This window comes from Chanodichthys erythropterus, chromosome 9, assembly GCF_024489055.1.
Source record: "Chanodichthys erythropterus isolate Z2021 chromosome 9, ASM2448905v1, whole genome shotgun sequence".
NCBI classification, from domain to species: Eukaryota; Metazoa; Chordata; class Actinopteri; order Cypriniformes; family Xenocyprididae; genus Chanodichthys; species Chanodichthys erythropterus.
In genome coordinates, this window is record NC_090229.1 from 17,700,576 (window position 1) to 17,715,318 (window position 14,743).

Sequence of the window (14,743 nt, forward strand, 5' to 3'; positions counted from 1 at the left end):
TCTCTCTCTCTCTCTCTCTCTCTTTTTTATATATATATATATATATATATATATATATATATATATATATATATATATATATATATATAGAATCTATATATAAATATAAAAATATAAAATGCCATGCTAATTGCAGAACCCAACATGGAACTTTTTTTTTTTTTTTTTTTTTAAATATCACAGTTATTGTTTTTCTCACACAGTTTAAATGGGTCTTTATAATTAAGAAAAATATATGGCTCTTTATATTTTGCAAGGGAATGGTAATATTTACCGGCAAGTGGGATGAAAAAGTTTGAATACCACTAGTTTATAGGATCAGTGATATTCAATCGATCGCGTTAATAATGGTAGTGCCAAATTACATGTAAAAGGTAAGTGAATTTTTTTTTTTTTTCGCAAAATTCAATGGAAATCCACATTTTTGTCTTACTAAGGGATGTCCTAAAAGCCCATTGGTTTAAGAACCCCCTTAATCCCACCCAAAAATGTGATTGGTTAACAGAGCTGTCCGTCACTTGGCCTCCCTGTTGCTGTGATGGTGCCAGGAGTCATCGCGCATCACATTCAGGCCAAGGCTATGACACGCACCGAGTAAAAAAAAAAAAAAAAACACTGAATGATCTCGCAACGAATACGCACAATAATACAACGCTTAAGAAAGGTAAGGTTATTTACCATTATATATTCTCACTATATGAGATATTAGTACATTCATAAAAGCATGATAAATTCATGTATGCTTACAAACCATTTACAAGGCTTCTAGATATAATTTGTGTAGATCTCAATCGACAAATCTTGATGTTGATGTACATGGTGTTACTACCCAGCAGCAGTTGTTATGGAAGTGTGTACTTGTACTATAATTCATCGTTGGCTCAGATACAAGCATCATTTTATTAAACAAATTATTATTAGACATATCTTATCGTATTGCATAGAGCTCAACTAATCACCAAAATCTGACACTAACATGCGTGGTGTCACTTTAAGTGTATTGAGAAGCGTATAAAAAGATTTACCCTCGCAGAGTAATTTTGTTGCCAGTAATATAGCTATTTATTTAATATGTAATATTATATTCATTATTATTTGTATGAAAATATGTAATTGTATTTTACATTTTTACCAGTGCTTATGACTGAACATTTACAAAGCTTGACATACTGGTTTAAAATCCTCTGATCAAATGTTTTGCTTTTGGGAATTTGTGAGGGTCTCAGGTGTTAATAATAAAGCCACATTAGTGTTTGAACAGTACAGGTGTGTGAATCCCCAGGCCTGAATGAACAAAGCTGTTCCCATATAGCTACTGAATAGATGTATTAATTTACTGGGAATATTGTAATTTATGATATCGAATGATCCTTTCTAGTTTCTCACGGATTGATGTCAACTTTTGTTCAGGCTCCTTTGATGACTCCTTAGTTGGATGACATGAAACATGGTTTTAGGTCTGAGATTAAAGCTGCTTTGATGGCTTGGGAATATATTAACAAGGCACAATGAAACGGAAACAGCCTTGTGGTTTCATCGCATAATCTGCATGTTTTTTCCCTCAAAGGTCTAAACATCAATTGAACTCCTTAATTATGTTCCTTTTTTTTAAGGACTCATTAAAATGGACATATTCAGACATGTATCAAAATCTGAATACATGTTCTTGAAGCATGTGATGCTTGTGGTTAGAATTAATAGCATTATTTAGAAATGGACGTAACCAGTTCATTTCATCATGTAGTGCATTCTTGAAATATGTAGTTTATAACATTTTATGAATATCATCCACAAACATTTTGTGGCTGATCTTATGTTTTATTTTTTTAGTATTTTTAAAATGTCTTTATAAATTAAGTTTTTGCTGCTGTGACATCTAGGTAAAGGCCCGTTCACACCAAGGATGATAACTATAACGATAGCACAGAGAAACAATATTGTTGGTATCACTTTTAGAACGTTTTTTTTTTTTCAGCTGATGAAAGATAAAAACATTGACAGCCAATCAGAATCCATCCTGCTTTAAAGAGCTTGAGCATTTAAAATGGCAGAGGACAAACCTGCATCGCAAGCTTAGAATAAACAGAAAAATATTGTCCGCTGGTGTGGACACTAATATATATATCATTATAGTTACATTTATAGTTATTGTTCCTGGTGTGAATGTGCCTTAAATGCCCTCTTCTCTTCTCATGTGAAATTACATCTTGGTTTTGAGTTTGATGTTAGATCCAATATAGCTTTTAAGTGCTTCGTTTCTCAGTAAATGATTTGACATTTGGTAGTTAGCTACGTGATGGAAATTCCAGATTTCCACCTCTGGCCCCCTATTGTCCCTGTTCTTTTCACCACTGAGCTCTTTTTTTCCCCCTCTCTGGCCATGTGTCTCAATCAAAACACACACAGGGGAGCTTTGTGTAGCAGTGCCTATGAGTGTGTGTACACAGAAGCTGCTAATGAAATTGCATACTGAGTAGGTACTACATTTGATTTGGAACTTCATGACTGTTAAAAAAGGGTTTTCTGTAGTATGAAATGTACTATGTTTGCTATGCTGTCAATATCATGTAACTTGCGGTGTCAGTTGCATCGTTTCACTGCCATTCCCAAATCCTCCCCCATGAGCTCGTAGGATATTAAAGTATCCAACGGATGTGCAATTCAGAATCAACATTTTGAATCGACGAATAGTCTTCTTGCCTTCTATTTTATGAATGCTATGAATTTGCACATACTACATGTTTAACATAATGTTACTTTCTGTAGAATGAGTGCCTGCATTTGAGCCAAAGATTTTTCTAGCTGAACCCTATACATGCAACAAGGCTCAGGGGCCACTGATATCCCATGTGGGGAGTGTTTATCTTATGTGTAGATCAGGGCCGGATCGGTAGAAATGGCCCCTGTGGATAGTGCTTCACGCTTAGTCAGTGCAAAGGGAGTCACACAGTTGATGTAAGTACCACATTCTAAATCCTGCCTGTGAGACTCATGCTAATGGTGCCATGTTCCAGAGAGGAGCTAAATGATGAGCTTTTTGCTGTTTTTGATGAATTGATATTGAATTTAGCTTTTAGAAATTATAAAAAAAGAATTTCAAAAAAAAAAAAAAAAAACTCACACTCATGTTATTCCAAATGTGACAGTTAAATTAAATTAAATAATTAAAAATATATATATTTATTTAGGGATTAAGCAGGTAAAACCTACATTGGACCTGACAGCAAACTCATAACCAAGCACTGTATGTCATTTCACATGACAAGAGAGCATCATATATATTATATATAATAAATAAATAAAATAAAAGCTGGTTTTATTCTAGATGTCAGATAGAAGGTGGAAAAGGGTGAGAGAGAGATCATAATGCAGACACATGCACATCCATGGACTTGCTTGCTTTAGACTTTAAAAGAGAATTCTGTCAGCAGTTCAATCATGCAGCCCCTTCAGCAGCAGCAGCACACGCACACATACAGGAAGGTGTTTGAAGCCTGATGATTTGAGTATTCATTAGAAACATCATTTTGATTTTGTGTGCTGTGCCTTGGTAAATAGTGTGTGAAGTAGGGCAATCAGAATGATATAAAATTTTACAGCCCTCTGTTTGGCTATACATGCTACCATCCCATTGTTTATTTAATTATCAGTTTATCAGTCAGTATTGAGGTACACTACTGTTCAAAAGTTTGGGATATACACTTTTTTTATTCTCAAAGATTAAACCTTAAATGCATACCATGGGTCTTTAGTGACCCAGGATGTCATTCACTACCTCCTCTTAATTCATTTTTAAAGTTAGACATCAACCTTCTTAGTATTCCTCAATAAATTCATTATAAACAAAGAAATAACAAGAAAAAAATATATAAAAGAATGCCTGTTTTCACATTCGTTTTTTTTTTTTTTTTAAATTGTATAGGGTCGCTAACGACCCAAGGTGTGTAACAGTGTAAGGTGGCAATGTCTGATACACAATGATAAAGTGACATTTCACTCATAGTTAATGCAGGCAGAAAACAAGCAAATAGGAAGTATCATCAGCAAAACCTGAAATGGCTCAGCGATTTACTGCACAGGACATATGGAACGCAATCAAATATTAGTCACTGTCACTTGATGGTGGATCTGGTGACAAAGCTGTCAGCGATCAAAATGTTGAAAATTATAGTTTTGAGAATATATTTGAGATCACGAATATGAGCCAGATGCTGAATATACTGGGTAATGAGCTCTGATGAGGACAGTGATGATGGTATAAAACATCTGCTCAAACTGAACCCTTCCAAGCTCCAAAAGGTAACAAAATATGCTTTATTTTATTCTTTTGTAATTGTTACTCTAATATCAGGAGAGTTTTATATTATTGCGACAGGTAAAGATACATCTGTGTTAGATATAGATCCGCTAAAGACCCGAATAAGTAATAATGATTGGTGAAACATTTACACTGTTACAAATATATATATATATATAATATAATATATTACATACAGTGGGTGCGGAAAGTATTCAGACCCCCTTAAATGTTTCACTCTTCGTTATATTGCAGCCATTTGCTAAAATCATTTAAGTTCTTTTTTTTCCCTCATTAATGTACACACATCACCCCATATTGACAAACACAGAATTGTTGACATTTTTGCAGATTTATTCAAAAAAGAAATATCACATGGTCCTAAGTATTCAGACCCTTTGCTCAGTATTTAGTAGAAGCACCATTTTGATCTAATACAGCCATGAGTCTTTTTGGGAAAGATGCAACAAGTTTTTCACACCTGGATTTGGGGATCCTCTGCCATTCCTCCTTGCAGATCCTCTCCAGTTCTGTCAGTTGTTGTGAAGCCACCCCTTCGTTATTTTAGCTGTGTGCTTAGGGTCATTGTCTTGTTGGAAGGTAAACCTTTGGCCCAGTCTGAGGTCCTGAGCACTCTGGAGAAGGTTTTCGTCCAGGATATCCCTGTACTTGGCCGCATTCATCTTTCCCTCGATTGCAACCAGTCGTCCTGTCCCTGCAGCTGAAAAACACCCCCACAGCATGATGCTGCCACCACCATGCTTCACTGTTGGGACTGTATTGGACAGGTGATGAGCAGTGCCTGGTTTTCTCCACACATTCCACTTAGAATTAAGGCCATCATCAGACCAGAGAATCTTATTTCTCACCATCTTGGCAAACTCCATGCGGGCTTTCATGTGTCTTGCACTGAGGAGAGGCTTCCGTCGGGCCACTCTGCCATAAAGCCCCGACTGGTGGAGGGCTGCAGTGATGGTTGACTTTCTACAACTTTCTCCCATCTCCCGACTGCATCTCTGGAGCTCAGCCACCGTGATCTTTGGGTTCTTTTTTACCTCTCTCACCAAGGCTCTTCTCCCCCGATAGCTCAGTTTGGCCGGATGGCCAGCTCTAGGAAGGGTTCTGGTCGTCCCAAACGTCTTCCATTTAATGATTATGGAGGCCACTGTGCTCTTAGGAACCTTAAGTGCAGCAGAATTTTTTATGTAACCTTGGCCAGATCTGTGCCTTGCCACACTTCTGTCTCTGAGCTTTTCAGACAGTTCCTTTGACCTCATGATTCTCATTTGCTCTGACATGCACTGTGAGCTGTAAGGTCTTATATAGACAGGTGTGTGGCTTTCCTAATCAAGTCCAATCAGTATAATCAAACACAGCTGGACTCAACTGAAGGTGTAGAACCATCTCAAGGATGATCAGAAGAAATGGACAGCACCTGAGTTAAATATATGAGTGTCACAGCAAAGGGTCTGAATACTTAGGACCATGTGATATTTCAGTTTTTCTTTTTTAATAAATCTGCAAAAATGTCAACAATTCTGTGTTTTTCTGTCAATATGGGGTGCTGTGTGTACATCAGTGAGGAAAAAAATGAACAAATTATTTTAGCAAATGGCTGCAATATAACAAAGAGTGAAAAATTTAAGGGGGTCTGAATACTTTCCATACCCACTGTATATATATATTTTGAAATATTTCAAATAAATGCTGTTCTTATGAACTTTCTATTCATCATAGAATCCTGAAAAAAATATCATGGTTTACATAAAAAATATTAAGCATCAAAACTGTTTTCAACATTGATAATAATAAGACATGTTTCTTGAGCAGCAAATCAGCACATCAGAATGATTTATGAAGGATCATGTGACACTGAAGACTTGAGCAATGATGATGAAAATTCAGCTTTGCCATCACAGGAATACATTACATTTTAAAATATATTAAAATAGAAAAAGTTGTAATAATATTTCACAAGATTACTATTTTTACTATATTTTGATCAAATAAATGTAGCCTTAGTGAGCATAAGATACTTTTTAAAAAAACGTAATTCTCAACAACCTCCAACTTTCAAACAGTAGTGTATTTCTCACTCAGGGTAGTTGAAGTAAACAAAATGTTGTTGTGCGAATGAACCTGTGGTCTTATTCTTTAAATGCTCAGTGCTGATGCCAGTAGAATTAATCTGTTTTGAGTGTGTGAATGAAGGGGGATTAATCTACTTCTCAGAAAGACCTGCTGGTTGCGTATAAGACTGTTTGGGTTCTTATTCGATTGTCAAATCACTGATCATTAATGGCACAGTAACACAAACAAGTACGTAGACAGATATACAATACACACACACACACACACACACACACACACACACACACACACACACACACACACACAAAGATACATGACTAACACCTGATCAGCTTCAAAGCACTTTCTGCAGATCTGGTTGGTTTAGCTATAATTCCAAGATGCTGATGCTCAGGGAGTTAGAACAAAAGAAAACAGTTTGGGTCTATTACGTCAAAGAGCCCTGTTAAAAACCAAGCTCAGCAGCTTATATCAGCATCGCCTCTTGTCTCCACCTGCAAAGAACACATTATCACGCCTAAAGGTGTCTGTGCAGGTGCAATGCTCAATAGTCCTGTGAGGAGAAACAACACACCTGGTGTTCTTTGATCAAAGAGCATGTGCAAAACATGTGTCCATAAGTATTATGTTATGAACTATAATTGTACACTTTCTTAAAACTGATAGATATGTCCCTTGAACATTTATCAAGTGAAAATAATATGTTCAATCGCATATCAGTCAACATTCTGAATGATTCAATACTTAAATGGTTCACACAAAAATGAAATTTCTGTCATTATTTACTCACCCTCATGCCGTTCCACACATGTAAGACCTTCGTTCATCTTCGGAACAAAAATTACGATATTTTTGATGAAATCCGAGAGCTCTCTGACCCCTCCATAGACAATTAAATTACCACTTTCAAGGCTCAGAAAGATAGTAAAAACAATTTGTTAAAATAATCCATGTGACTACAGGTTCAGAACCATGATAGATTCTTTGATGAATAGAAAGTTCAAAAGAACAGCATTTATTTAAAATTTAAATGTTTTCTATCATTATAAATGACTTTACTGTCATTTTTGATCAATTTAATGCATCCTTGCTGAATGAAAAGTATTAATTTATTTTTAAAAAAAATTTACTATTTTGCTGTCACTGCAATCGGATTAAGTGTAATCTGAATTGATATACTGTTATTGCCTCATACACCAATATTTGTGGCATAATGGGTGTGTAGGGCTTGTTTTATGTGTGCTGTTAGTGTTCAGTGGCTCTAGGGCACTCTGTGTACTTATATTTTGCTCTTTAGGGACGTTGTTAAAGGAACCACATCAGCAAACTCATCCTAATTGCATCCTGAACCACACAAAATGCACACACTGATTTCAGTCACATTTGTAGTAAGACATTTAATTTATTTCAAATTTAATTATAAATATGTTTCTTTTTATTTTTATTTTCATTCTCTTAAACTTATAATTTATTTGTAAAAAAAAAAAAAAAAAAATTGCAGTTATTTAATAAATAATGTAAAAGCTTCAAAAACTTTGCCACACACACAAAAAAAAATCACACTGGTTTAGACAAACTAAATAAACTAAATAAAATAATTAATAAGCTAAGGGTTTAGCCCATGTCATGGTCTTAATGTTTTCTTTGTCTCTCTCTCTCTCTTCCTAGGTAAGCAGGAATTCTTTAGTCCCTACAGTTTACATTGGAGATTTAAGGACCACTAAAAAAGGCACGGATTAGGATCTCTGAGCACGCTAATCCCAGAAAGAAGACTGTAGAGTGAGTCAGAAGCACAGAAAAAACACATGAGATGAACAAATGAGAGGGAGTGGCTGTTTTCCATGTGGTGCCCCCATTTCTGAATAACCAACCAGCCAAAGATGTTAAATGTGAGGAAGAGCCATACAAGAAACCAGGGCCACCGAGAGCAGTGTGGAGCCTTGTTATAGCAGCCAGGCAACAATCACAGCCCTCATCGTTCTCAACGCTGATCCCCAGTCTATTTTTATCTTTGAAACAACGCACCAATTAAATCGGGTATATCTGATGAGGTTCAGGGAGACGTAGGACTGAGGGGAAGGAACAGCATTGAACACCTGGCTGCTTGGGTGAAGCAGACGACCCTAAATCTACTCCTTTATACTTGGATATGTGCATAACCTTGAGCTGAGATGTAGCGATAATGAGCTAATTTTGGAAATTGAGACAGACATTCAGGACAACATGTGAAGGTAAGAAAGAACTATTCATTAATGTGCAGTGATGCTTTGTAATGAAAAAAAAATCCTTAAATTGTTAATTTATTTTATTAAAATGTATTTATATACTTATTTTATTAGTGTGTGTACATTTTTAATTCATTATTTATTACATTAATATGTTTTTTATATTTATTATTGTTATACATAATATTATATATATTTGTGAGCACTTCAGAATGTATGACTACACACATATATGTATATATGTATGTGTGTTTTTGTGTATAAAGAAGTGGCCAAAAATGATGTCTGGGACGGGAAAATTGATATCTTCACCCTTTATTTAAATTATTAAAAATGTGTTAATGATTGCATGAAGCATATTGCATAGTTGCACTTGGAGTCTATTGTTTTATTTGTGATAACGCAATTTTTTGGCGAGGCTGTCATACAAAGAAATTATGAACATGCAAAAACAAGACAGAACTAAATATTACTCAAGTTCAAAAGAAAAGCATTTTATGTGAAATAGCAATTTTTTGTAACAATGTAAAAGTTTTTACTTTCACTTTTCATGAATTTAATGCTAAATACAACTAAATTTAAAAAATGTATAATTAAAATAATTTTAAAAAATCTTACTGACTGAACCAAAGATTTTGATCAGCAGTGTATTCATTGTATTATTAGGCTAATATGAATTAGATATAATTTTTTTTTATATATATATATATATATATATATATATATTTTAAAAATGTTTTTCATTTTAAGCATTAAATTTGTTTTTCTTAAAATTAATAATCATGCCAGAAACATGCCAGATTGTGCTCGCATAATTTTTGGCGAGGCTGTCATACAAAGAAATTATGAACATGCAGAAACAAGAGAGAACCATCTAAATATTAACTGGTTATGTTGATTTTGTTATTCTATGTTTTTTTGCATAGTAAAATGAAATGTGTAGCTGTAGTTTACCCGTTTTGCCAAATAATTTTGTCAGATAAATACCTTAAACAAGTTTAGCATTATTCTTCTCTATTTAAAATATAAAATAAATCCTTATATTTTAATGGTTTAATTGAAATTGTAGGGTCATTAAAAACAAATCCAAATATCAATTCAAAATCAAATATGTATATACTACAATAATGTTTAAAATATTTAAATAATGATTATAATGCATTATATTATGTTATTTGCTCCTTGATGAGCTCCTTGAGTTTATAGGTAGAGTAATTAAGCACATTTATCCTCCTCCTTGTGTGTCATTTCATACATTTAGGTGGTGCTTTAGTTCCAGGTCTCCTGCCATGAGCTAAGCCCCCCAGTGGCCTGTGGCAGGATGACTGCCGTCTATCCGTCTGGGGGGGGCTCCCTCGGGGTCTCAGCCGTGGGTCCCCAGCGTTATGCACGATGGAGCCGTCAAGACAGCTCCGACATCTGCACGGACGACGAGGGGACTCAGCCGCGCCGCCTCACCCCGCTGGAGAAGCTCAACCTGGACATGTGCCAAGATGAGAAGATGGTGCGAGAGCTCACCGTGGGCCGCCGCATCGGCTTCTACAAGATACGTGGCGAGATCGGCTGTGGAAACTTCTCTCACGTCAAGCTTGGCATCCACGCGCTTACGAAAGGTAAGCAATTTCGTGTAATGGTACATATGCTTTGGCTTTTTTGAGAAGTTTTCCAGCAAGCTACAGTAGATGGTTGAAATATCGATATGTTCGTCTTAGAGCAGCCCACCGACACTGAAGTTTCATGTAAAATGCCTGGAAATGTATATTTAGAGCCCTGTTTTGTAGTTACATTGACCTCTTTAAAAATCTTTATCTCAGAACATCTGTATTACATTATAAAGGCTTATAAGGTTATGTTGATTTAGATATTTAGTCTTTTTGAATACTAAAATGTTCTTTTTTTTTAAGTACTAAATATTTTTAATACAATTAATATTAGAATAATTAATATTAATTTACTTTTTAATGTTGCTTGCAACATCACTAAACATATTAAGTATTGTGAAAAAATTATATATATAATAAATATATATATATATTACAAGTCAAATATTCATTTAGAAGATTTTATGTCAGTAAAATGTTTAAATGTTTTTGAAAGAAGTGTCTTCTGCTCACCAAACTGCATATATTTGATCTAAAATACAGTAAAAATTGTAATATTGGGAAATATTATTACAATTATTAATTATTGTTATTATTATTATTAATAATAGTATTATAATTCATTGTTCATTATTAATTATTAATTAAATAGAAAAAAATAATATTATTTATAATTTCTATTTTAATTAATAAAAAAGAATATTAATACTTATTCAAATGTATTTCTGTGATGGCAAAGCTGTATTTTCATCAGCCATGTTCAAAAGAACAGCATTTTTTGGTGAAATAGTGATTTTTTTATAACAATGTAAAATTTTTTACTTTCACTTTTCATCAATTTAATGCGTCCTTGCTAAATAAAACAAAATGTAAAAAAAATTAATAATAAAAATAATTTTAAAAATTTTACTGACTGACCCAAGCTTTTGATCAGCAGTATTATTAGGCTGAGACGAATTAGATATGTTTTTTTAATATATATTTTGAATAATAAAATGTTAATTTTTTAAGCATTATATTTGTTTATTGTATTATAATTAATAATCAATTATTATTTATTTACCTGTTGAGTGTTGCAACATCACTAAACTATATGTATGACTCAAATATTTAATAAAACTTTATAAATATTATATATGGTATTAATATAAATAAATATATATATATATATATATATATTCAAATAACATTTTCCTACCAAACTTATTGCTGTGATACATATTTAGTGACAAATATGTATTATTTATTTATGAAGTGTTTTTGCTGTGTGCTTTATGGTAAGTGTTACTGTATGGATGTAAATGTGTCCTCCTGACAGTCAAGTTTACATTGATAATGTGGGAAGCATGTCCTCGGTCAAAGTCAAGCTGAGACAAGTTGTGTGGTTCAGACAGAGATGGGTCGATTTGAGGTATCACATTTCTGTCGAGACCTTTAGAATTGCTGTAGGCCTCATCAAAGATTGGTGTGTGTAAGGGATAGGAGGTCATGGTGTGCCGTTACAAAGCTATGTGAATTACATGCGCAGTGTATTTGTCGTGTCGCAGCAGATCTTGAAGAGAGGGTGTAGAATGACATTCCATATCGCATGGCACACCATATCTGATGTCAAAACTGCTCAAAGGTCTTTCCTTTATTACAGTGGACATTTACTGCTGTTTTGACTAAACATTTCATACTGTATATACCAAAGTACCAAAGACAAAAGAATATGAATATTTTCTGAATGAGAAACTCCTGTAGCTGAAACTTTATGTTGTCATCCACAGACAAAGTAGCCATCAAGATCTTGGACAAGACCAAGCTTGATCAGAAGACCCAAAGGCTGCTATCCCGGGAGATATCAAGCATGGAAAAGCTGCACCATCCAAATATCATCCGTCTGTACGAGGTGGTGGAGACACTGACCCGCCTGCACCTGGTCATGGAGTACGCAAGCGGAGGAGAGCTATACACCAAGATCAGCACAGAGGGAAAGTTCTCCGACATCGACAGCAAGATTGTCTTCTCTCAAGTTCTCTCAGCCGTGAAGCATATGGTGAGATGTACATGAAGCAAAGGAATAGAATTCAAGGAGGCAATTCATGATAATTGTGGGCTGAATGTTAAAATGGTGATGCTCTTTTGCTAGCTTCATGTTCTCGGTGCAGTTCCTTTTTTTGTTTTTCCTGGCCTACATACATAGTTTGAGGGTCAGTGATGCTCATTTTATTTATTCAAAAATACAATACATTAAAAATGCAATTCATACACATTCATGACTTGAATAAATCTCTTCTATTATAAACATGTTTTTAATGCCTGAATTTATTTAATTTTGATGTTCATCTTAGAGCAGCCCACTGACTCTCTTATATGTCAGATCCTGGGATATTCTTAAACCTTCTGACACTGTAAAGTGCCTGGAAATACATAATTAGATCCCTGGTTTGTAGTTGCATTGGCCTCTATAAAAGTCTACCCAGTAAATTAGATAAAGTAAACTTTATCTTAGAACATCTACATTATGTTAATGATGTTTATGATATATTATATAAATATATAAAATATTGAAAAAAATTATAATAATATTAATTATATTAATTATTATTAATTTTAAAGTAGTAAATATTTTGAATATAATTAATAATTATTATTATGTTTACTTTTTTATATTACAACTAAACTATGTATATTACAAGTCAAATTTTAAAATTTTTAATAGACTTGAATTTTGAATTTTAAAATATACAATTTTAGAAGTATTATTTAAAAATATTTAATTAATATAATAATAAATTATTATTATTATTATTTATTTACTTTCTAATATTTGTTTTGGATCAAATGTAGCAAAAATTAAAAAAAAAAAGCTAAATAAAATTAAAAATATAATTAATAAAATATTTAAAAAATAATAAAATGAAGTATTTCTAATATTATATATAAAATAATAATTATTAATATTTATTTACTTTTTATTATTGCAACATTACTAAACATGTTAAAAATTGTGGGGAAAAATATATATTTATTTTTCTAAATATATTTAAAAATATATTTTTTCTCTACAATTTTCAACATGTTTATTGATGTTGCAGTATTAAAAAGTAAATAAATTATAATAATAATTAATATATTAATTATATATTTTTATTTTTAATATTACAATATTTAATATGTTTTAATTTTTTAAAAATATTTTATTAATTATATATTTTTAAGTTTATTTAGATGATTGCTACATTTGATCAAAAACAGCTAGAAATGGTGTAAGTAAATAAAAATTAATACATAAAATGACAATGAATACATCTTTTCTAGATAAACATGTTTTTCAACATGTGGGGGGGGGGGCATACAATTAAAAATGGCTGCTTAAACTGTTCTGATATCATAATGAAGAAAAAGCCTTTAATCGAATGAAATTCTTGAAAAGAAAACTTTATTGAATAGTTTGGGCTAATGATAATACTAATATTATTATATTGAACAAATAAATACACCCACATATGTGCACCTAATACCCAGTTAATACCCAGTTACATCAATTTTTCAACACTGTTATTCAAAATATCTATATATTTAGTAGTTAATAGTAGTTTCTCTTTGTCATTTTGCAGCATGACAATAACATCATTCACAGAGACCTGAAAGCAGAGAATGTTTTTTACACGTGTAGCACCTGTGTTAAAGTGGGAGACTTTGGCTTCAGCACCGTCAGCCGTCGCGACGAGACCCTCAACACCTTCTGTGGTTCTCCCCCTTATGCCGCCCCTGAGCTCTTCAGAGACGAACACTACATAGGTGTTTGCGTGGACATCTGGGCACTCGGGGTCATGCTCTTCTTCATGGTGACCGGCACCATGCCCTTCCGTGCCGAAACGGTGGCCAAGCTAAAGCGCTACATCCTGGATGGGGCGTACACAGTGCCTACCTGGGTGCCTGAACCTTGCCAGAAACTGATCCGGGGCATCCTGCAACCCCAGCCGTCTGACCGCTACAGTGTAGAACAGATGATGGGCTGTGAGTGGCTGCTGCCGGTGGAGTTTCCCAAGGCCATGGAGCCCTTTAAACTGGACCCACTCCATCTGGCAGAGTCTAAGCCAGGGGAGCTTGAAGAGCATGAGATAGAGGTGAGAAATGCCCTGGAGGCTCTCGGCATCTCCGCAGACCACATTCGTAACAACCAGGGCAAAGACTGCAGGAGCTCAATCACTGGAGTCTATCGAATCCTCTTACACCGCTCACATAAACGACAAGCAGTGGAGAGCATGCCAGTAGTTACTCATGTAGTAAATGGAACCGATGCTAAAAAGGAGCGTCTGAAGACATACAGGAGCCTGAGGCACACGTCCAAACTCTGCATCATTCTGTGATGCTTAGAAAACTTGTATAGAAATGATGGACAGCTCACGGGAACTATAATACAGCTAGTTATATTTGATATACCTCTTTTGCTATCTTTTTTCATTGAACATGAGATCAGTGAATGCCTCTAATAAAGTAGTCTATATGAATGAATGGAAATTATGAGTGTTTGCAGGTGA

At 34.0% G+C, this 14,743-nt stretch overlaps 1 protein-coding gene across 1 annotated transcript; it reads left to right on the forward strand.

Annotated features, from left to right (window-relative positions):
- Positions 1 to 232: 232 nt before the first annotated feature.
- Positions 233 to 14,743, forward strand: nim1ka (NIM1 serine/threonine protein kinase a). The gene is made up of 5 exons (XM_067393726.1): positions 233 to 664; positions 8,057 to 8,619; positions 9,875 to 10,226; positions 11,984 to 12,252; positions 13,817 to 14,743. The coding sequence occupies exons 3-5, from the start codon at positions 9,935 to 9,937 to the stop codon at positions 14,570 to 14,572; spliced, it is 1,317 nt and encodes a 438-aa protein (XP_067249827.1). The 5' UTR covers positions 233 to 664; positions 8,057 to 8,619; positions 9,875 to 9,934; the 3' UTR covers positions 14,573 to 14,743.

Coding starts and splice junctions, on each gene's coding strand:
- nim1ka (XM_067393726.1), top strand. CDS start 9,935: ATGACTGCCGTCTATCCGTCTGGGGGGGGCTCCCTCGGGGTCTCAGCC. Junction 10,227..11,983: donor CATCCACGCGCTTACGAAAG/GTAAGCAATTTC, acceptor TGTCATCCACAG/ACAAAGTAGCCATCAAGATC. Junction 12,253..13,816: donor TCTCAGCCGTGAAGCATATG/GTGAGATGTACA, acceptor GTCATTTTGCAG/CATGACAATAACATCATTCA.